At 45.5% G+C, this 23615-nt stretch overlaps 3 protein-coding genes across 4 annotated transcripts; all 3 read right to left on the bottom strand.

Annotated features, from left to right (window-relative positions):
- Window positions 1–379: 379 nt before the first annotated feature.
- Window positions 380–11683, bottom strand: TMEM52B (transmembrane protein 52B). The gene is made up of 6 exons (XM_080987997.1): window positions 10990–11683; window positions 10237–10625; window positions 9816–9859; window positions 7696–7746; window positions 4715–4884; window positions 380–1614 (listed from the first exon to the last, which is right to left on the bottom strand). Exons 2-6 carry the CDS (start codon window positions 10288–10290, stop codon window positions 1364–1366), a joined length of 570 nt encoding a protein of 189 aa, XP_080844123.1. The 5' UTR covers window positions 10291–10625; window positions 10990–11683; the 3' UTR covers window positions 380–1363.
- Window positions 11684–12956: 1273 nt separating this feature from the next.
- Window positions 12957–16927, bottom strand: LOC308466750 (olfactory receptor 10T2-like). 2 transcript variants are annotated; one of them, XM_080987919.1, is made up of 3 exons: window positions 16110–16927; window positions 14923–15544; window positions 12957–14696 (listed from the first exon to the last, which is right to left on the bottom strand). In XM_080987919.1, exons 2-3 carry the CDS (start codon window positions 15002–15004, stop codon window positions 13741–13743), a joined length of 1038 nt encoding a protein of 345 aa, XP_080844045.1. In that variant the 5' UTR covers window positions 15005–15544; window positions 16110–16927; the 3' UTR covers window positions 12957–13740. The 2 variants fall into 2 exon arrangements, with proteins under 2 accessions (XP_080844045.1, XP_080844046.1); XM_080987920.1 differs by lacking the exon at window positions 14923–15544 and having other exon boundaries at window positions 12957–14707; window positions 16681–16927.
- Window positions 16928–19691: 2764 nt separating this feature from the next.
- Window positions 19692–22344, bottom strand: LOC308466754 (olfactory receptor 10T2-like; the record flags this gene model as incomplete). The annotated part of the gene is made up of 1 exon (XM_080987924.1): window positions 19692–22344. The coding sequence occupies one exon, from the start codon at window positions 22342–22344 to the stop codon at window positions 21400–21402; it is 945 nt and encodes a 314-aa protein (XP_080844050.1). The 3' UTR covers window positions 19692–21399.
- Between the last annotated feature and the right edge of the window lie 1271 nt (window positions 22345–23615).

The raw sequence follows: 23615 nt of genomic DNA, 5'->3' as shown, positions 1-23615 counted from the left end.
AGTATTTGATTGTAGCTGCTTAGCTAATAGGATTTGCAGGGACCAATCTCATTGCCCTCCATCAAGGCAGAGGACACCAGGAAGTAATGGTGCACAGCATCAACATTTGAATTACCGTATTTTTTGCTCTATAAGATGCACCAGACCACAAGATGCACCTAGTTTTTGGAGGAGGAAAACAAGAAAAAAAATATTCTGAATCTGAGAAGCCAGAACAGCAAGAGGGATTGCTGCGCAGTGAAAGCAGCAATCCCTCTTGCTGTTCTGGCTTCTGGGATAGCTGCTCAGCCTGCATTTGCTCCATAAGACGCACACACATTTCCCCTTACTTTTTAGGAGGGAAAAAGTGAGTCTTATAGAGCAAAAAATATGGTACTACAGGACAAGGCTAGATCATAAGTTTTGAGTGCTGTCCTGGCTTCACTACAATGCCAGCACAAATCTGTAGATGAAACATGTTTGTGACAGAGGAAAGGGAGGGAGGTACATGCCAGAAAAAACAACAACAAGCTTTTGTTGGAATAAATGTAACCTAGCTGCAAGAAAGAACAGCTTCCAGTACCACTGGCTCAGATGTATGTGACTATTCAGCTCCCTTTTCTAATCTGCCATCAGGCCACCTGGCACTGAATTTGATGGCTGAATCAAGGAATGGAAAGACCCCAGGTTTGTTTACTTCCTGCAGCGTTAACAGTTTGCAATTCAGCCATCACGCTTCACCCAGGTCCTCAGGCATGGAAAAAGAGACCCAAAGAATTAATCGCACACCACATCTTAACTCACATCTTTTTTAAAAAAACAAAACAAAACAGTATTTCCCCCACTCAAATACTTTAATGGCCTCCTTCAATTAATCACCATTCTCATTAATCATGTAATGATAACTAGTGATAGTTTAAGGATTAAGGACTCAAAGGCAGGCAACCTATTATGGACATCATTAAGAAAACACCACACAAAAACTCAAGGCAGCAACGGATGGTCAGTGATTAAACATAGATCATGAACTGAAATTCACTGCAAACATTTGTGTTGTGCTTCCAGGTTATATTTTACAGCGCTAGTGATCGATTTAAGAGTCCAAGAGAAATACAAACTTTGGAAACGCGTGTAAAATCTCTGCTCTTGCATACAATGTATTGCCACATTGCTACAGGTTGTATGCAATTTATTTAATGCATCGTGTCAATAATAATAATAATAATAATAATAATAATAATAATAATAAATTTATACCCTGCCCATCTGGCTGGGTTTCCCAAGCCTCTCTGGGGAATTTGAGAATTGTAGCATTAGAAAACACTACAGCTACCAAAGGAACATAATTTGAAATAGTCTTGGCAGTACTTGATGATGATCTGGTTCAGGAGCCTTGGCTTGATGGTTGATCTGTTTGTTCTCCTTTCTCGGCATCCACTGACTGTTTCTCCTCCGGCTGTGACTCTGGGGCTGGTTCTCCACTTCTAGCCACTCTGAATCTACTCATGTGCACAGCCTCCTCGTAAATGGGGGGTGTCTCCATCCCAGCAGGGTAATGTATGGCTGGGAGAACGCTGTGGGAATGAGCTACTGCAAGCATTCTTCTAGCAGCTGGACCAAACACCGAATGGAAGGCTGAAAACGAGAAGAACACACAACTCTTCAGGTTACCGTATTTTTCGGACTATAGGACGCACCGGCCCATAGGACGCACCTAGTTTTCAGGGGGGGAAATCAAGGGAAAAAAATATTATTTCCCCCCCCGCAGCTCTGGGAGCAGCGGACAGGCTGCACGCAGCCTGTCCGCTACTCCAAGACCTTCTCCCTGCTTTTGCGGGAGGTGGCGGAATTCCCCCACCTCCCGCAAAAGCCCACAGGAGCCCCGCGCGACTCCTGCGGGTTTTCGACCAGGAGGGAGAAGGGACTGAAACGGCCAGTCAGTCCCTTCTCCCTCCTCGGGGAAAAGCCCCCAAGAGCGGCGCGCTCTTTAAAGGGTGTGCGGCTCCTGCAGGCTTTTCTAGGAGGTGGGGGAATTCCCCCCCTCGTAGAAAAGCCAGCAGAAGCCGCGGAGCCCCTTTAAAGAGCACGAGGCTTTTGCGGGCTTTTGCGGGAGGTGGGGGAATTCCCCCATCTCCCGCAAAAGCCCAAAGGAGGGAGAAGGGACTGACTCGGCCAGTCAGTCCCTTCTCCCTCCTTGGGGAAAAGCCCTCAAGAGCCGCTTGCTCTTTAAAGGGTGTGCGGCTCCTGCGGGCTTTTCTAGGAGGTGGGGGAATTCCCCCACCTCCTAGAAAAGCCGCGGAGCCCCTTTAAAGAGCGCGCGGCTTTTGCCTGCTTTTGCGCGAGGTGGGGGAATTCCCCCATCTCCCGCAAAAGCCCAAAGGAGGGAGAAGGGACTGACTCGGCCAGTCAGTCCCTTCTCCCTCCTTGGGGAAAAGCCCCCAAGAGCCGCTTGCTCTTTAAAGGGTGTGCGGCTCCTGCGGGCTTTTCTAGGAGGTGGGGGAATTCCCCCACCTCCTAGAAAAGCCGCGGAGCCCCTTTAAAGAGCGCGCGGCTTTTGCCTGCTTTTGCGCGAGGTGGGGGAATTCCCCCATCTCCCGCAAAAGCCCAAAGGAGGGAGAAGGGACTGACTCGGCCAGTCAGTCCCTTCTCCCTCCTTGGGGAAAAGCCCCCAAGAGCCGCTTGCTCTTTAAAGGGTGTGCGGCTCCTGCGGGCTTTTCTAGGAGGTGGGGGAATTCCCCCACCTCCTAGAAAAGCCGCGGAGCCCCTTTAAAGAGCGCGCGGCTTTTGCCTGCTTTTGCGGGAGGTGGGGGAATTCCCCCATCTCCCGCAAAAGCCCAAAGGAGGGTTGGAGAGTAGCAGGAGGGCGTCGCGCGCCTTCCCGCTGCCCCCCATCCTCTGGGGCTGGCGATGGGGGAAGCGCTGCTTTCCCCACCGCCAGCCTCGAAGCCGGGTTGGAGGGTAGCGGCAAGGCGTCGCGCGCCTTCCCGCTGCCCCCCATCCTCTGGGGCTGGCGATGGGGGAAGCGCTGCTTTCCCCACCGCCAGCCTCGAAGCCGGGTTGGAGGGTAGCGGCAAGGCGTCGCGCGCCTTCCCGCTGCCCCCCATCCTCTGGGGCTGGCGATGGGGGAAGCGCTGCTTTCCCCACCGCCAGCCTCGAAGCCGGGTTGGAGGGTAGCGGCAAGGCGTCGCGCGCCTTCCCGCTGCCCCCCATCCTCTGGGGCTGGCGATGGGGGAAGCGCTGCTTTCCCCACCGCCAGCCTCGAAGCCGGGTTGGAGGGTAGCGGCAAGGCGTCGCGCGCCTTCCCGCTGCCCCCCATCCTCTGGGGCTGGCGATGGGGGAAGCGCTGCTTTCCCCACCGCCAGCCTCGAAGCCGGGTTGGAGGGTAGCGGCAAGGCGTCGCGCGCCTTCCCGCTGCCCCCCATCCTCTGGGGCTGGCGATGGGGGAAGCGCTGCTTTCCCCACCGCCAGCCTCGAAGCCGGGTTGGAGGGTAGCGGCAAGGCGTCGCGCGCCTTCCCGCTGCCCCCCATCCTCTGGGGCTGGCGATGGGGGAAGCGCTGCTTTCCCCACCGCCAGCCTCGAAGCCGGGTTGGAGGGTAGCGGCAAGGCGTCGCGCGCCTTCTCGCTGCCCCCCATCCTCTGGGGCTGGCGATGGGGGAAGCGCTGCTTTCCCCCACCGCCAGCCTCAAAGAGCAGACTCTCCTGGCTTCAGCGGAAGCAACGCGAAGCCTCCGGAGCGCAGGCTTCGGAGGCTTCGCATTGCTATCGCTGAAGCCGAGGAGTCTGCATTCGCTCCATAGGACGCACACACATTTCCCCTTCATTTTTGGAGGGGAAAAAGTGCGTCCTATGGTCCGAAAAATACGGTACTTCCAGGACCTTAAATATCAGGAATGAGCGAGGATAAGAATGACCCTAATGCTGTGATTGATCGATGGTCGAGGGGGTTTCCGCCAAAGGAATACACACTGCAGAATGCACACAGAGTGCACACAGAATTTATTGTCCAAGATAACATAGAAGAGACGTAGTGGGAGGGGGCAGGGGGGCCATGGCTCATTTTTGAGGGGTTGCAATCAGGTGCCCCCACAACGGGCAAGGAGTCCTGGCAGCTGAGGGTTGTTTCTTATTTTTATTGACAATTTCAACATAACAAATTATCAAAACACATCATCTTCATTATTTCCCCCCATTCCCCCCCACCTCCCCAACCACTGTACTCCAAACCTTTTACCTCTTCCATTATGTCCAGAATCAACCTTCAACAACAAGTGATATTCCAATTCTACTAACAATTTTAACTGTTTACAATGGTCTTTAACATAAGTTGTAAATTCTCCCCATTCCTTATTAAAATTTCGGTCTTCCTGATTTCTGACCTTTCCGGTCATTTTAGCCATTTCAGCATACAGTGGTACCTCGGGTTAAGAACTTAATTTGTTGTGGAGGTCTGGTCTTAATCTGAAACTGTTCTTAACCTGAGGTACCACTTTAGCCAATGGGGCCTTCCGCTGCCACTGGAGCACGATTTCAGTTCTCATCCTGAAGCAAAGTTCTTAACCTGAGGTACTATTTCTGGCTTAGCGGAGTCTGTAACCTGAAGTGTCTGTAACGTGAAGTGTCTGTAACCCGAGGTACCACTGTAGTCCTTTAACTCGATCTGCCATTTTTCTCTAGTAGGAACCTTTTATAGATTTTAAGCAGCTATCATGGGACTAGTATGGTTGCTCAACTCACAAGTGATGGTGCTTTGAAGAGTGCTGTCATGATCAAATGCGATGACTGTGACTTCATAGGGCTGGGAGTTGTCGTCTTCCCCGGCTGGGTGGCAGTGAAGGCAGCAGTACCTCACACAGACAGAGACGAGGCCGCAGAGGAGGAGGAGCCCAACCATCACAACCACAAGCCCAGAAGTGGGGGGAAAGAAGGGGAGAGTCAGAACCACTGCTGTTTATTGCTCATACTAAGTAGGAACATGGGCATGGCCTATGGTTACCAGACGTCCCCGTTTCCCGGGGACAGTCCCCGGATTGACAAATCTGTCCCTGGACAAAATCCGTCCCCGGAATGTCCCCAGATTTCATTTAATGTCCCCGGATTTATATTTTAAGTGTTGTAGATTTATTCGTAGGGGATGAATGTTGCATGATTGGTTCAACGGCACAAGGCACATCATACGGGGACTTCCAGCGACACAAAATGGCGGGCGCCACGGCAGCGAACAGCTCCTGAAGCCAGCCAGAGACAACTGCGCTACCAGGCTGGCTCCGGGTTGCTGAGACTGCCAGTGCCGCCACCACTGCTGAGGGGGAAGCGGGGACGCCCGGCGCGTCAACTGGGGGAACTGCTGACACACACACACACAACCCAAATCGAGCCAGGTGCAAGAGCACACGGCCAACTGCCCAGCAGTGCTCTGGGGCCAGGAAAACCCCGGAGCCGACGCAGGGAGAAGGAGGAAAGGAGAAGGCAGAGAGAGAAAAAGGATGGAGAAAAAAGAGGGGAGCCCCGACCTTGCCACACCGCTGCCGCCACTCAGGAGAAGAGGTAGGAGAGCACCGGGAGGGCAAGGACACGTGGCTGAGCCCAGGACTGACCCGAGCCTACTCCACGGTGGCTAGCGCTCTAAGACAGCAGGCCGGGGCCCAGAGGAAGACCACATGACAGAGGAGACCACAGAAGAGAAGATATTACTTCTTAATTTTTTAAAATAACTTTTTAAAAATATCTTTTCCCCCTCTTTTTTTTTTTTTTTTTAGAAAAAGTGTCCCCGGATTCTTTGAAAAAAATCTGGTAACCTTAGCATAGCCAGGCTTTATGTTGGGGGGTCAGGTTTCATGTTGGGGGGGGCAGAACCTCAGTTAGTTAAGTATTTTCATTGATTTACTTGATTTAGGGGGGAAGCTGCTCCCTGTCCCCCCCCCCCCCGGTTAAGCCCATGTGTAGGAACCCAAACATCATGAATCAAGTGATGAGCAGATTTCCCAGCATGCCATCCTTTTGTTCCAAAATAAGTCTGTTTGCCCCTTCTCGGGTTGGCAGCTTTGTCGGCGGCCCCCCGGGCCTCCTCTGTGAATCGTCCTATCGTCCTCCTGCCACCAAATTGGCCAATGGCAGAAAGAATTAGAGGGCGTTCTCCTGGGCGCGGGAACAGCTAGACAATAGCGAGGCTTGGCCCCATGCCCAGAGCAAGGATAAATTCCTGGCCTGCTGGGCATTTTGGCGTCTCTCTCGCTGTGATGGTGCACACTCACCATTTGAATGGCAATGCCCATCAACTTTTGAGGGGCTCGGCCCCCTCAAATACTTTGGAGTACATAGGAGTTGGTTCCTATGTCTGCCGTTTGTTCCAGAAGCAGAGTAATTCAATTTGTTCCTTCAGTTTACAGTTGTACCTTGGAAGTCAAACAGAATCCGTTCCAGAAGTCCGTTCAACTTCCAAAACATTTGGAAACCAAAGCACAACTTCTGATTGGCTGCAGGAAGCCCCTGCAGCCAATCAGAAGCTGCAGAAGCCCCATCAAATGATCGGCTTCCTAAAGAACGTTTGAAAACTGGAACACTCACTTCTGGGTTTTGATCATTTGGGAGCCGATTTGTTTGGAAGCCAGGGCGTTTGAGATCCAAGGTACGACTAGATTTGCCTTCCCTGCCCCACTCCCCCTGCCCCACATCTAGAATGACAAAACACCACCCCAAGGCACTCTTGAACTTTGTTTCTGTGTGGTGTTTTATCAATGCACACGTGCAGATCTGGTAACTGAGAAGAAAAAATATACGAACTACTGTTGGAACCTACTGTAAACCACATGTGCATGTTGGTCTTGCAAAATTTAGAAGCAGGACATCAAACAATGAAGAATTTCTAATTTACCAGTACAGTGGTATTTTGGTAGTCAAATGCCTTAGTTGTTGAACAACTCAACTCCCGAATGTCACAAACCCAGAAGTGAGTGTTCCGGTTTGTGAACGTTTTTTGGAAGCCAAACATCTGATGATGCTTCTGCAGCTTCCGATTGGCTGCAGGAAGCTCCTGCAGCCAATCAGAATCTGCACCTTGGTTTTTGAACCATTTTGGGGGTCAAACGGACTCCTGGAACGGATTAAATTCAAGAACCAAGGTACGACTGTATCATTTTGGAAGGACACTGGATGCAAGGGGACACTTCCTCCTCATCTAGTCCCTGAATCCAGGGGGATATAATATTAGGGCTGCTGGCTGAGGTAGTAGACCTGAATGTGCACCATAGCATTTTAATCTGCAGGCTTAACAGGAATCACACGTCCTCTGCATTAACAATCCATCTATGTAGAAAACTAGTACAATGATAATATTATGGCTAGTCATCTCTCTGTAATGGTAGTTTTCTATGCTGGGTATGTTAATATTTTAAACAGAGGTGTTCTAGCCCTATTCAAAGTGGATCTTTTTGAAATTAATGGTCATTTAGGCCCATTAATTTCAGTGGCTCTACTCTGAGCAGAAATCAGTTGGATACAAGCCCCAACCTGCCGATTGATGTGGCCCAGCCCTAGCACAGGTTTGGGTCTTCAGTGAAAATTAGCCTTCAGTGGAAACAGAACTCAGCACTGCACAGAAACCCCAGGCTGTCACAATGCACATTCCAGGACAGTGTGCACCTGGTGGCATCATTCATCATCACAAACATCACACAACTGACACAGTTACGACATCTTTTTTCCAAAAAGAAACTTACCAGATGTACCAGAGATGGACCCAGTTTTGGCTTGAGCAGCTTTGGGGAGAAATGGTGATTCAAGAAAATGTTAATATCATAGAAATAAAAGCCAGGTTTGCACATCCATGAACGCCCCTATTTCCCTTTGCTTGGTTACTTGAGATTTGTTAAGTAGCATATGTGCATTTAAAGTGATCAGAGGAGACAAGACTGTTTGATCAATGCTTAACATTCATCTGTTTCATGGCACTAATTGAGGCAGTAATTGATGCAAAAGGGCCCCAAACCAAGTACTGAGTACATATGCATGCTTCTACTTCTCAGAGGTCCAATATTGCTCTATTTGCAGTCCTTGTTTTGCTGATTTCATTGAATATTCTAATTTACTGAGATTGCTAATTTGGGGTTTTCATCAGCTGTACGCCATGATCATCACATTTATAACAAATAAAGGCTTGACATATCTCGCTTTGCATGTCATGAGTCTATCTCATATATTAGCTTCACCTTTTAAGTTGAATTACTGAAATAAATGAACTTTTCCACATTATTCTAATTTTCTGAGTTTCACCTGTATTTAGCTGAAGACCACCTTGGGAGAAAGGCAGGATACGAATATATTAGATTAAATCAATAAATGATTTGGTTTTGTAATCTGCACAGTTACTTCAAACATCTTAAGCCTCAGCCATGTCTAATACTTCTTTTCTTTGAACATCCCAAGTGCAGAGAAACACAGTAAATTTACTGGGTGATAACAGAGGGCTGACAATGAGATGCTTGTTTGAAAGAAGGCGGGCAATATAAGCTTTTAAAGTGAGACTGTTCCTTTCAAGACTACGTTCAGCTGGTTCCAAGAACTCCTCTTCTGCACACACAATTTCCACAGCGCTCACTGACATTATTTAAGGATCTCTCTAAACCTGGCCCTAAGAGGCAAAGAAGTCTAGTGGCCTTCAAAAGTTGTGACTCTGTGCATCAAGCATGGATTCACGTTTGAAGCATGTGGTCTAGGACTCACATTAAGACTAATTCTGGAAAGCTCACTTTGCTGGAGAGGGTGTGACACCCCCCCCCCCCGATAATCCCACACCTATGGTGAGATTGTGAGAAAGTGCAGGGATTCTGGCTTAAAATATTTGCAAACTGGGCAAGTAACCAAGCCCAATATCACCCCAGAGCCAGCACTGGCATACATCTCCATTTTCTGGGGAAGAATGGCAATTCCCAGATATTACAAATCCACAATGACAAAACTCTTAGTGGCAGAGTGACTCAAATTTTCCAAAAACTGGGAAACATCTGAACACAATTCCATGAAAAATGGTTAAACTAGGCTATAGCAACTGGCCCTTTAGGAGAAATTGACACAAGAAAACAGGGAAACCCACACCAACAAGTTCAAAGTGACTCAATACAATATCCGTTTCCCTGCCTTGTTCATAGCTGTCAACGTTTTCCTTTTTTTAAGGGAAATTCCCTTATTCCAAATAGGATTCCTTGCAAGAAAAGGGAAAAGTTGACAGCTATGGCCTTGTTACCGAAGGGGATTCAGATAGGTGGCCCCCAGGTCCCCCTCTTATTTTGGATGTTGGAAGTTGGATGCCAAGTTCCCCAAAATTTCTTGCGAGTCTGTAACTTCTGGTCAGACTCTTTAAAATGGCTGTTGCAGCCCCTGTACAATGAAACCAGTTAGGAAATGATGGCGTTTGTATCACCACTAAATACACTTTCTCGAGGACCCAAGCTTTCCTTACAGGGGTCAGCAAACTTTTCCAGCAGGGGGCCGGTCCACTGTCCCTCAGACCTTGTGGGGGGCCGGACTATATTGGGGGGTGATAAACAAATTCCTATGCCCCACAAATAACCCAGAGCTGCATTTTAAATAAAAGGAAACATTCTACTCATGTAAAAACACCCTGATTCCCGGACCGTCCGCGGGTTGGATTTAGAAGGTGATTGGGCCGGATCCGGTCCCCGGACCTTTGTTTGCCTACCCATGATGGAGGCCATTGCCAAAGCGTTTGTGTCTCCCCCTCCCTCAATCTTCCACCTGAAAACTGAGGCAAAATTTCACTTAATTTCACTCAAAATTTCAATCAACTTCAAGAAGCGGTTAATTCCATGAACATACTCACTGGTCAGTGCCTGAACAGCTCTCCTGCAGTGTCACCTGAGGAACCTTCAAGAGATGAAAAAGTCAAAGTGGCTTTTATTCTTTCCTCTACATCCATTCCATTTTTAAATCATAGAATTGGAAGGGACTCTGAGGGTCATCTAATCAAATCTGAATATGGAGCCGGGACATACAGGGATCAAACCTGCAACCCTGGTGTTATCAGCACCACATTCTAACCAACTGAGCTATCTTTGCCCTCTTCCTCAAGAGATAAAATATTAATTTTTGTTCTACACCCCAGCCAGATATTTCATTCTTCTATCTCTCTCCACTGCATGACTTAGAGATGCTTTCTACATTTTACAATACAGAACCCTATCTGAATTCTAATTCCCTGCTGGCTTTCCTTTCTGGCCAAACCAAAATCCAAGGTGCCTTACCTGAGACAGACATGTCAGAGCAGAGATGGTCACAACTCGGCTCGTCTTCCCCATCAGTGAATCTTCTGTTGCTCAGTCTTCTGTCGTCCAAAGCAGGGGCCTCCTTGCAACCTCACGTTCATCATGCGCCATCTTCAAGCCGGCATAAGAGACATTGAAATTGCCTGGAGGCGCCACATCTCACAGCTTTTATTCCTTATACTTTTGCCCCCATCCCGTAGCCTTTCTTAGAAATTCACACTTCCTCTCTTTTAGCTCTGATCGATCTTCTGTATGGACACACACAGAAATATAGGCAAATTGTACATTCATAATCTCAGTAGCATATACCTCAGAAAGTCAAAGAAAGCTGAGGAGAGTCTTGTCCTGGTGCCCTGTGAAAAGTGCTCCTGTATCACTCTGTATAGGGACGCGGGTGGCGCTGTGGGTTAAACCACAGAGCCTAGGACTTGCCGATCAGAAGGTCGGCGGTTCTAATCCCCGCAATGGGGTGAGCTCCCGTTGCTTGGTCCCAGCTCCTGCCAACCTAGCAGTTTGAAAGCACGTCAAAGTGCAAGTAGATAAATAGGTACCATTCTGGTGGGAAGATAAACGGCGTTTCCATGCGCTGCTCTGGTTCGCCAGAGGTGGCTTAGTCATGCTGGCCACATGACCCAGAAGCTATACGCCGGCTCCCTCGGCCAATAAAGCGAGGTGAGCGCCGCAACCCCAGAGTCGGCCACGACTGGACCTAATGGTCAGGGGTCCCTTTACCTTTATCACTCTGTAGTGTTACCTGTCCCCTTGCCTTCACCACCCCAACCCCCAGAACCTAGTTCAGGATGAAGCAACTGACCTTCTGCTTTACCTAGGTTGAGAGGTCTGTTCCTCTGCCTCCTGCATCTATGTCCTTATCGCTTTGCAATGAACAAGAGGGGATACTTGAAAAACGACGGAAAAAGCATTTCCCAGTATTCCACCCATGCGTTCCACTAATCCCCCATGGCCTCCCTTGCTCCAAAGTTTCAATAAAGCACCAAAGGTGTAAACATTAATCTGTAGCAAATGATTGCCACTTCCCTGTTTAGACCCACGTGCTTTCCACGCTTTTTAGTTTAGTGCCGTTTGGCTTTCTTCTCTCAATTCTCCCTTAAGCGGTTACATTAAACAGTCTCTTAACGGCCTGTTTCCCCCTTGTATAATAACCACTATTACATTCCTGCATGTTCCGCCTATAAATACATGAGCTGAGCATGCAGATTTGTATATAGCAGTAGGGCAGAAATGGTAAACATTTCCGAATAATCCATAATTCAAATTTCAGTTGGTCATAACACAATCGGTTTTTGCGCTTAATAATCCTTCTGCTCTGGGGCTGTATTGCATCTGAAAAAGTCTGGCAGGTATTTTACCCTCTGCTACAACCGTGACAACAATTAAGCTAGTGAATCATTACTCTGGCATAATTTTCTGAGGCAGTGAGCAGAACCGATGGATTTAAAAATAAATAAATAGAAGTCACGCAACTAGAATTTAAACAGGCATGTCAGGTGTATATGCTCCAAGGAGAACAGCATGCATATAAAAGTGCAGAAATACAGACAGCAGCATGTTGACACGGATGCTGGATCCAGAAACTGACTCTGTGCTGGTTCAGGAGACCTGACCCCCAAACAGAACTGAATATTTCCCCCTAAATATTTTGCCCTTCAAGGTCAAGGTCCTGAGTGGAATACTGAGAAATACTTTTCCATTCATTTTTCAAGCACCACCACTTCTTCGCTGCAAAGCCATAAGCACATAAATGCAGAAGGGGATCTTTGCAAAAACCCCATCTGGAAGGGCCCGATATCTAATAATCTAATGGGCAAATAAAAATTATAAGCTTTTTTTTCCATATGTTGCTCTGCAGGTTTAAATTATATAAATATTAATGCTAAGATAAATTTATGCTGTAAAAATGGCAAAGCTCCGTTTTGCGTGTGCTGTATATGTGTCAGCCAACAATTTTTCAAAAGCAATTGTCAGAACAGGCAAACTAATTCTGCACAGTGGTATCTCAGGTTAAGAACTTAATTCGTTCTGGAGGTCCGTTCTTAACCTGGAATTGTTCTTAACCTGAGGTACCACTTTAGTTAATGGGGCCTCCCACTGCCGCTGCACCGCAGCCACAAGATTTCTGTTCTCATCCTGAAGCAAAGTTCTTAACCCGAGGTACTATTTCTGGGTTAGTGGAGTCTGTAACCTGAAGCGTCTGTAACCTAAAGCGAATGTAACCTGAGGTACCACTGTAATTGTTTGCTCCGAAGGTCTCCTCACTGAATTCAACCTAATGAGATGGGAGAATTAAGGAAAAGGAACGTATGCCATACGAATTGTTCTTTGAGAAAGCCAAAGAGCAGAAATTAGGTCCATTCCACATCAATTCAAATTTCTGAAAAACAACAGATATATTTTCACACGATTCCCTGTTTAAAAATAGTCTTTACTGGGGAGAAGCAAGAGCAGAAGAAGCCACCTCCACAAAGATAAGCAGAAATGTTGAGTTTTTCCAGCATACCCAACTGCCCCCAGCCCAAATATACAGTACATGATGATGGTGATGATGATGATTTTATTATTTGTACCCTGCCTATCTGGCTGGGTTGCCCCAGCCACTCTGGGCGGCTTCCAGCATACAATAAAACATTAAAACATTATATAAAACATAATAAAACATTAAACATTAAAAAAACTTCCTGAAACAGGATTGCCTTCAGATGTATTCTAAACGTTGCATAGTGACTTATCTCACTGACATCAAGAAGACTTTTCAACACAAAGACCAATCTTGATGCCTTGGTTAAGTTTCAGCACTTAATGACTCTGCATGAATGTTTAGTCATGAAACTGGGGTTAAGATTTGGGAAGAAACAAGCGTAATCTTTTGAAACATGTCTTTTGTTCTAGAGCTTCCTTTATGAGACAATCCCTTTTCAAACCAATATATTTCCCAGCATTTTAAAAGGTAAAGGTAAAGGCACCCCTGACCATTAGGTCCAGTCGCAGACAACTCTGGGGTTGCGGCGCTCATCTCGCTTTATTGGCCGAGGGAGCCGGCGTACAGCTTCTGGGTCATGTGGCCAGCATGACTAAGCCGCTTCTGGCGAACCAGAGCAGCGCACGGAAACGCCGTTTACCTTCCTGCGGGAGTGGTACCTATTTATCTACTTGCACTTTGACATGTTTCCGAACTGCTAGGTTGGCAGGAGCAGGGACTGAGCAAGGAGAGCTCACCCCGTTGCTCAGATTCACTCAAAAGGACCACAGTGCCACCCGCGCCTTTCCAGCATTTTAGTAAACAGATAATCAAAGTTGTAACTACTAAATCAAGCCCACCATTTTCCAAATGAATATTCTATATCCAGATGAGTAAAAAGATAAGGAACAGCCGCAGAACTATCAGAGATATTCTTTGTCCAGAGAGTTATACAAAATTTGTTGTGTTTCATGATTCCAAGGTGACAACTATTTCCCCCTGGATTTTCATATTCTTTGGGTGCAGGAGCTTTTGCCAAGCGATTTCTTAAGCGCTATTTGGACATCTTTGTTTCTCAGGCTGTACACCAAGGGGTTCAACAAGGGAGTCACCATTGTGTAAGAGACAGAAATAAAAGTGTCCTCATCTAGTGTGTATCTGGATTTGGGCCTTAAATAGATAATGGAAGCACACCCAAAGTGCACTACGACCACGATAAGATGGGAGGCACAAGTAGAAAAGGCTTTCCGCTTCCCAGCCGTTGTGGGGATTTTCAAGACAGTGTTAACAATTAAAAAGTATGAGAGAAGGATGAACAGGAATGAGCAAAATACAACCAAAACACAAATAATGAAAATGACAATTTCTCCTATGTAGTTTCGGCCACAGGCTAATTCAAGCAAAGGTGCTAAATCGCAAAAGAAGTGCTTAAGTTTATTTGGTCCACAGAAAGGCAAAGTAAATATGATTATAGTCTCTGAGGTGGAAAAAAGAAATCCAGTTGTTGCTGAACAAGCCACCAGCTTGGTACAGAGTCTTTGATTCATCAGAATCTGATAATGTAAAGGTTTGCATATGGAGACATATCGGTCATACCCCATCACTGCTAGAAGCATACAATTTGTGCACCCAAAGCCCAGGAAAATGCACATTTGAGTAGCACAGCCAATGAAGGAAATGGTCTTCTTTTCTCTTAGAAGATTTGCAAGCATATTGGGGATAATGACAAGTGAATAGCAGATTTCTGAGAAGGAGAGGATGGAGAGGAAGAAGTACATGGGGATGTGGAGGCTGCGGTCAAGCCGTATCGCAGTGATGATGATTATATTTGCCATCAAAGTAACCAGGTAAATTAGAGAGAACACCAGAAACAACGGAATCTGCAGGTCTGGGAAATTGGAAAATCCAGCAAGGATAAATTCTGTCACCACTGTTTGATTTTCTCTTCCCATTGATGCAGCATCTGAAAATAAACTTTAAAAGCGTTACAGATTGCAACAGTGCTCATCAGCTGATGTTTTATACAAAAATACTGGGGGGAAATGCTTGTTCATAAAATTATTTTTTATTTTTTGTTATTTAGTAAATTTACGTACTGCCCTTCAAGTGAATATCACAAGCCAGTTTACAACATAAAAACACAAAATGCATAACGTGACTGTAAAAATGCAATAACAATAATAACTTACAAGGAAGCAGGTTGGATGTTGAGCTCTTCCAAGTGACAGCAATTTGCCACAATATCCTTTTTATGATGTTTTTATTTAGCATGGAACGATGTAAACACTTAGAAATCCCACCTGATATTATCTCCACGGTGTTTCAAAACGTAAAATAATCAACCATCTTATTATCAGTGGGAGTTGTTAAAATCTACAAGTAATGTAAAAATACATGTAATTTTATTGGGTGTATTTCCCCCCCCTAAAACTGTTGACTTAATCTATATCGATACATTTTAGTATGTCTACTTGATTTTCAATTTTTATTTTATCATGATGAATATTACAGTTTGTTCCGGTCTTTCTGATTAAGTGGTTTGCGAATATTGTTTAATAAATAAAACAGCTGGGTTAGCTGCATCAAAGTGACCTCCTCCGGATACAAGTGTGGGCAGTGTGTATGGAGGTACATGTCATGTGACAAAGACACATGAGAGCAGAAGCAGCAAAGCAGGCTGGGAAGTGCTGGGACTGCATAGTCATTTGGGCCTACTAAAGTTATTCAGGCCTAACTGCTAACTGTTGAGTCACCCTGACATGTGACTTAGTAGCCAGTTTCTCTTTTGTGCTCTCTGTAAGATGTGAGAGTCTGGCAGCAAGAATACTTATTGCAAAGCATTGGAAGACACAAGACTTACCCACACTGGAGGAATGGCAGATGAAATTGATGGACTACATGGAATTGGCGGAAATGACTGGCAGAATCCGAGACCAGGGAGAAGAGTCGGTGGAAGAAGATTGGAAGAAATTTAAAGACTATTTACAGAAATATTGCAAAATTAATGAATGTTAGAATGATGTTGGATTGAAGTTAAGTGGTTTCTAGCTGTACTGGTATAAAAGAATATGGAAAAATTGGTTTTTAATATGTAAAAATTTAATGTTATAATATATCAAGAGTAAAGATCAGGATTAAAAAGGAGGGAAAGGAATTGCTGGACTAACAAATTGAATTGGAATACAAAAGAGGGAGGTATGAGGAGGTCCGGGAAACAAGTAAACGTAAGAGAAGCGATGAAAAGATGGAATTGTTTTTAACTGTTTTTTCTTTTTTGTACTTTGTATTTTTCTTTCTTTATTGTTATTTTTCTTATTAATGTAATCTTTTTCTTCTGAAATTTTAATAAATATTATTTTTTTTAAAAAAAGAGTGCCTGTCTGCTTCAGCTATGAACAGTGTTGAATAGTGGGTAGACATAGCAGACGACGCAGCGATTTCTCCAAAGCAGCTCTTTATTTGTAAGCTGGAACAGAACTGAACTGAAGGGTTCAACCAGCCTGCTTATATAAAGCTCCACAGTAACCATTTTCTGTAACTATCCAATCACTGAACGTCACTTTCGATCCCTTATTTGCATATGTGGACCTGAACTATCTACAGTATCCCCCTGCTGGCCCAGGGTGAGAACTTCAGTACATAACAAATATTATGTGTTTTATTTTAATTATCTCATATTTATCTGCATTTGATAACTTTTTTTCAGCGGGGGTGGAGCAATAATGGGAAGTTGAGGGACCTGCACAGTTCCTTGGGGCTGTCGTTTTCATTTCACGTGAAGGATCTCAGAGGCTCCTCTGAAATTTAATTGATTGATTTCCCTCTCATCTGAAAATCTCAGGGCATAAAAATACAAGATAGAAACGCAAAATACAGAAGGAAAACATAAACAAACAAAAACCACCCCCCTCTCCCACAAACACATTTAAAAGAATATAAGATGTTACTTCAGCCCAAGGCCTCAGTTGACAAGGAACGTTTTTGCTTGGTACCTATAGGTAGTATAATGAAGGCACCAGGCAAGCCTCACTTGGGAGAATAATGCCCCTTTTATAAAAATTCCTCCTCGTTCTTGGTGCCCGCTTGTGGACCCAGAAACATGTCACCTCTTCCTTCAGCCCTTTTCTTGGAAATGCAGGCAGGGCACTGCAAGAAAGAGGGAGAGAGGGTAATGTCTTCTGTTCTGAATCTCTCTGTGTGGGGAGCAGGCAGGAGGCAGAGAGAGTTAAAGGCCAAAGGCCTGGTTATAGAAGAAACCTTATTGCCTGGTGCCTAAAAATATATGATGGTAGTCCCAGTGCAACTATACAACTGTGAACCCTATTCTATGTGTGGTAAATTTGTCTGTGAAAGTGTTCTGCATCTTGCCAGGGAGATTGAGAATCTTAAGTTCCTCTTATGCTTTTATCCATTTTTTGTTTTAGATCACTTTTTTCAGATTCGTTGCTTTTTTTAACATTTCAGTTTAATATTAATATTTGGGTGCTATTAGCAGCTTAGCGGCTATTAACGGCTTAGCGGCTTTAAGAAAAAGGAAACAAACTCGCAAGAACTCACAAGACGTTTCGTCTTGCGAAGCAAGCCCATAGGGAAATTCGTCTTGCGGAACGACTCAAAAAACGCAAAACCCTTTCGTCTAGCGAGTTTTTCGTCTTGCGAGGCATTCGTCTTGCGCGGCACCACTGTATTTATACTCCGCCCTTCCCAGCCTAGATTGGGCTCAGGGCAGCTAACATCGAACGTCAAATACATTAAAACACAAACAATTGATTAAAATACAGCTTAAAAATGAGAATCAGGATAAAATTAAATGACTGCCCATGAAATTACAACCATAGGGGTCGATTTAGCATCATAACACTGGGTAACTAGCTAGCTACTTACTGTCTAGTGTGGAAAGTGGAGCAAAGGACCTTTTTGGGAGAGCAGACCCTGGGATCAGTTCTGCGCTCAAAATGAAAAATTGTGTCACTGTGTGCAAAGAGATGTAACCGGCTGCAACCTTTGTCTGTTTAAAAAAATGTGGTGACTTGACACATAGGTAAGAGAGGCTTTCCAACAGAGAGGTGCCAAAATCTCCTCAAAATGTGTGGCTGATGGGCACCATCTGCAAGGAAAATGGAGGAGGAGGCAGCCCTCACCTGGATTTGGAGAGCTTATTCTCATTTATTTGTTTTTATCTCTTTTTCACATCCACCATGTCCACTGCTGGTTGAGCTCATGGAAGCACCCCAGAGGGACTGAAAGATAGATTTTAAAAACCTCATATATAATAGCACTCCCTTGAGCCCCATTGATTTATAATTATTGATATTAATTGAATTTATGAATTGATTTTTACTAGAGAGTTTCAAAACAACTTGTAAAGATTTAAAAGGCCAAGATGCCATAAAAGCAGACAGTAAAATACACAAAATCCTCAAAGTGTTCATCCACTGGCAATGTGTAACGAGGGAAATACATATCTCCTTCCTTCCCCTGCTAAAAAGCTGAACCCCAAGAGAGGCCCATAATCAATTTAGGAGGCTAGAGACGTTTAGCACAGACTCTTTTATGACACCTCAGCTTGTCCTCTCCTCTGCATAAGAACCAAGTCCCTGGATCTGTGGTCCAAGGCAGACCCCTCCTTGCTGCAGGACAACCTCTTCGATGTCGCGGACCTGAGCTTGCAGAAGTGGAAAGACACTATTGGTCATGATGACACTTCCTCATGTCTCCATGGGAGGTCCACCATCAGGAAGCCATTCACAGGGAATAGGGTCATTCTGTGGCTCATACCTTCAGAAGGATGGGGGAGCACCTGGTGAGTTATTTGCTGGGAAGTGGGTCCTTTGCCCTTGTAAGTGTAGACTGCAACTTTTGAATTCTCAAAAATGGCCATGAGTGAATTTCCCTCCAGCCAAGACCAAAATAGTTTGTAAAGTGGGACCTCTTTAGCATTCTGATGCAGGGCCAGGGGAGCAGAAAGGGAGTGGGGCTTCCTGTCCCTGAGGGGTGCTGTAATGTCTTCAAGGAAGAAGAGAAATCCCTAGATGAACAAGGTATGGATGTTTGCATGTTGCACTGGTAACCAGAACCACCAGCTGCATACTGCTGTCCAGGTTGGCAAAGGACCATTGCTCAGTTGTAGAGCATGTGTTTTTGCATGTGAAATCCCCAATAGGATCTGCAGGCGGGGCTGGGAATGCCCCCTGATAGAATCCCTCTAGAGAACTGCTTCTGCCAGTCAGTGTCAGGAGTGCCTGCAGGAGCCAGGCCCTGTGACCGGTAGGGCTTCGCAGGACTGGGGCTTTCCTAAGTTTGTTCTGAAGAAGCAAGGCACGTCCGCACAGGTGAGGCCTATTGGTAACTCACAGCACCTGGTGGCAAGAGCCGGGAAGGGATATAAGGTCAGCATTTCCCTTTGGCTCTTTGCCACAGCAACACGCTTCCTGCCTTGCTACATTTGGCTTCTTGACTCCTTGCTTCCTGATCCTCAGACCCTTGGCTCCTTGACTCCTGGTTTCCTGGCCCTCGGAGCCTTGGCTTCTGGACTCCCGGCTCTCTGACCCTCAGACCCTTGGCTTCCTGACTCCTGGCTTCCGGACTCCCATTCCTGCTCCCACCCCGCCATCTTGCCCCTGGTCCCGACATCCTTTGACCGCCCGTAAACCGGACCGTGACAGTCAGTGTTGACCATACTGAGCTAGATGAGCCAATGTGGTTTGAGTCAGTAGAAGACAGCATCCTGTGTTCTCATTTAAATCAACCCTTTGGGACTGTGAGGACTGGAATCTTATTTTATGTTTAAGCATGGGAGAAACTAGGCTTTATTTCCCCTGGGTCAAAGACACAGTTTGCCACCTCCCCATGAACATTTGCACGCACACATACAAATATGTTGGGAGTCTTAATGGCGCTCCCCTGGAGGCCTCACCCAGGGCAAAAAAACCTGGCTAGCCGCCCTCACCCCTGTAGCTCTGGGTCATAACTCTTTGGTGGAGCACATGCTCTGCATGCAGAAGTTCAATTCCATATGGCAGTGATGGCGAACCTTTTAGAGACCGGGTGCCCAAACTGCAACCCCAAACACACTTATTTATCGCAAAGTGCCAACACGGCAATTTAACCTGAATACTGAGGTTTTAGTTTAGAAGGGAAGAGTGGCGCATCTGTGTGGAGAGAGAGTGGAGCATACAGTGGTGCCTCAGTTTTCGAACAGCTTAGTTCTCAAACTCAAACTACTTGGAACCCGAACACTTCAAACCCGGAAATGAGTGTTCTGGTTTTCAAACCTTTTTCGGAAGCGGAACATGCTCTGTTCTGAGTATAACTTCCACTCTGAGTGCCACACTTCTGTTATGAGAGTGAGGGAAGGCGGGCTGGGCGGCAAGCAAGTAGGCCTCTGCCACCCTCCAGCGCTGGGTCCCTCCGCCACCGCCGCCACAACAGCAACTACCCCCTCCAACTCCTGCAGCCCCGGTGCTGAGTGAGGGAAGGCTGGACCGGGGCGGCAAGCGAGCAGACAAGGGATGTTGGTGCCACACCCCCTCCAGCCTGCTCCTGCTTGCAGGCAAATGCAAGTGGGATCAGGCTGCTCTGCTAAGGAGCGTTGCTGCTTGCACGGGAACAGGAGCTGGATCGGGGCTGCTCAGCTGGGGAGGTGCAGGCTCCATCACACTTTCCATTGAGGGGTTTGTGGCTGCACTCCCCTCAAGGGAGTCGTTTAACGAGCTCCCACCTCCGCATCAGATCCTCTGCAACCTGAAGGCAGCCAGGCTAATAGTTGCTGAGGTTGGGGAAGGTGGAGGCAGCCCAAAAGCTGCATCTGAGAGCCCCAGCACTACCTGAAGGCAGCAAAGTGCTCCTAAGCTGAAACAGCCACCCCCCTCGCATGGGGTGCAATGGGTTCGCCACCACTGGTATAGCCTTTCTTTGGGCATGGTTCTGAAAGAAATTAAAGTGTGAGGTTTAAAGTATATGAATATGAATGCTAAATAAATGCATATTGAGAAATTACAATGCTCTATTTTGTATACAATATATTGTTACGTCCTTGCCAACACGTTACAAAAAGCAAATGTCAGGAAAAAACCACATGAAGGCAAAAGAGCAGAAATCAAGTGTGTTTGGTTACATAAATTCCAACCTTTGAAAAAGCAACAGATATGATCCCCTCTTTAAAAATAGCAATTACTGGGGACAAGGAAGGGCAGAAAAAGCCACCTCCACAAAGATAGGCAGAAATGGACCAAAACCGAAATATACGGGTTCCAGCCATTCAACAAGAACAATTTTGACACTTCAGTCTCAGCACTATATGAACTTGAAATAGTTCTGCCTGAATGTTTGGTAGTGAAAATGAGGGCTAGGATTTGGGAGAAAACAATAGTAATTTTTAGAAACGTTTCCTTTGTTGCAGAGCTGAATGATTACAGGTTCATTTATGAGAAAATTCCCACAACCCAATTTATTTTCCAGTGATTTACTACAGAGAAAATCAAAGTTGTCTGTAAATGCTAAAGCAAGGCCACATTTTTCCAAGTGAATATTTCATATAAAAACGAATTTTTAAAAAGATGAGAAAAAGCTACAATACTATTTGAGGTGTTCTTTGTCCATTAAACTACAGATACAGCATTTGTTGGGTTTCATAATTCCTCTTCAAAGTGGATAACGCTTAATTTTCACATTCTTTGGGTGCAGGAGCTTTTGCCAAGCGATTTCTTAAGTGCTATTTGGACATCTTTGTTTCTCAGGCTGTACACCAAGGGGTTCAACAAGGGAGTCACCATTGTGTAAGAGACAGAAATAAAAGTAGTCTCATCTAGCGTGTAACTAGATTTGGGCCTTAAATAGATAATGGAAGCACAACCAAAGTGCACTATGACCACGATAAGATGGGAGGCACAAGTGGAAAAGGCTTTACGCTTCCCAGCCGTTGTGGGAATTTTCAAGACAGTGTTTGCAATTAAAATGTACGAGAGAAGGATGAACAGGAATGAACAAATTACAACCAAAAAAGAAATAAGGGTAATGACAATTTCCCCGATGTAGTTTCGGCCACAGGCTAATTCAAGCAAAGGTGATAAATCACAAAAGAAGTGCTTAAGTTTATTTGGTCCACAGAAAGGCAAGGTAAATATGATTATAGTCTCTGAGGTGGAAAAAAGAAATCCAGTTGTTGCTGAACAAGCCACCAGTTTGGTGCAGAGTCTTTGATTCATCAGAATCTGATAACGTAAAGGTTTGCATATGGAGACATATCGGTCATACCCCATCACTGCTAGAAGCATACAATTTGTACACCCAAAGCCCAGGAACAGGAACATCTGAGTAACACAGCCAATGAAGGAAATGGTCTTCTTCTCTCTTAGAAGATTTGCAAGCATATTGGGGATAATGACCAGTGAGTAGCAGATTTCTGAGAATGAGAGGATGGAGAGGAAGAAGTACATGGGGATGTGGAGGCTGCGGTTAAGCCGTATCGTAGTGATGATGATTATATTTCCCATCAAAGTTACCAGGTACATAAGAGAGAACACCAGAAACAACATAACCTGCAGGTCTGGGAAATTCGAAAACCCAACAAGGATAAATTCTGTCACTATTGTTTGATTTTTTCTTCCCATTGATGTAGAATCTGAAAATGAACTTTAAAGATGTTACAGATTGCAACAGTGCTTGTCAGCTGATGTTTAATACAAAAATACTGGGGCAGAGGCTTGTTCATAAAATGATTATTTATTTTTTGTTCTTTATTAAATTTATGTACTGCCCTTCAGCTGACTATCACAGGCCACTTTACAACATAGAAACACAAAATGCATAATGTGACCGTAAAAATGCAATAGCAATAACAAACCATTTGATGTGCCTTAAACATCACTCCATACAGCTGCCTGAGAAAAGGCCACCTCCATTTGCCCAATGGTAGAACCGGCCTCAGTAGACCGAACCTAGCACAACAGTTGTGCAACCAGCAAAATAATTGTGTCACCCCTTAGACCTTTTATGACATTCACTTTACCAACACGTCTACACTGCAGAGTTGAATGTCTGATATCTCCCTTTCGACGAATCCTGGGAATGTCTGCTCCCAAGTTAGTGAGGCATTAGAGCCTGTTTACAAAACTGTATTTTCCATCGAACTAAAATTTTAGCAATCAAACAACATCTTGGCATAGCTCATCACCATAGATTACAATTCTGTATTCTTATAATTGATGGAATTCCACTGTGAATGAATGTCTGGCTACAGCCCACAAACTGATGAAGGAGCACAGAGGCAAGTGAGCTGAAGAGTTTAAGGCTTCACAATATTCCCATCAATTGAAAAATTAACAGCATCACAAGGCATAACTCTGAACACCACTAGAATATTTTATTGAGGAGCATGCCTATCTTAACCTGCCTTTTAAACAGTCATGCAGTCAGTGTCTATTCCAAATTGTAGCACCTCTGCAGCGTCTCAGGTTGCAGTCTTCACAAGTCCTGCTAAGCTACCTCATACTCCTTCAGGAAAATATTGGATCTGGAGCGTTGTGCAAGAAAAACAGTAACTCTGCCATTGAGTATGAATCTTGTGGCCAAGATAAAAAAGAGTCAGGTGCTTTGAAATTTTTCTTATTTACCTTTAAAGTGGTATAGACAAGAGCATGGGTAGGCAGACTAAGGCCCAGGGGCCAGATCCAGCCCAATTGCCTTCTAAATCTGGCCCTTAGACAGTCTGGGAATCAGCATCTTTTTACAGGAGCAGAATGTATGCTTTTATTTAAAATGCATCTCTGGATTATATGTGCGGCATAGGAATTCGTTCATCCCCTCCCCCCAAAAAAATATAGTCCGGCCCACCACAAGGTCTGATGGACAGTGGACTGACCCCCTGCTGAAAATGATTGCT

Source organism: Podarcis pityusensis (assembly GCF_964106645.2).
Source record: "Podarcis pityusensis genome assembly, chromosome: 17".
NCBI lineage: Eukaryota > Metazoa > Chordata > Lepidosauria > Squamata > Lacertidae > Podarcis > Podarcis pityusensis.
Note: the sequence above shows the minus strand (reverse complement) of the source record. Positions and strands in the feature narration are given on the sequence as shown.

Bases quoted from the DNA above. Each gene is read 5' to 3' on its own strand.
- TMEM52B (XM_080987997.1), bottom strand. From the start codon at position 10,290: ATGGGGAAGACGAGCCGAGTTGTGACCATCTCTGCTCTGACATGTCTG. The intron at 7,747-9,815 runs GTGAGTATGTTC...TTGAATCACCAT, and splicing joins AGCTGTTCAGGCACTGACCA to TTCTCCCCAAAGCTGCTCAA. The intron at 1,615-4,714 runs GTGAGTTGAGCA...TCTCGTTTTCAG, and splicing joins TCTTCAAAGCACCATCACTT to CCTTCCATTCGGTGTTTGGT.
- LOC308466750 (XM_080987919.1), bottom strand. From the start codon at position 15,004: ATGCTAAATAAAAACATCATAAAAAGGATATTGTGGCAAATTGCTGTC. The intron at 14,697-14,922 runs GTAAGTTATTAT...GTTTATTTTCAG, and splicing joins AACATCCAACCTGCTTCCTT to ATGCTGCATCAATGGGAAGA.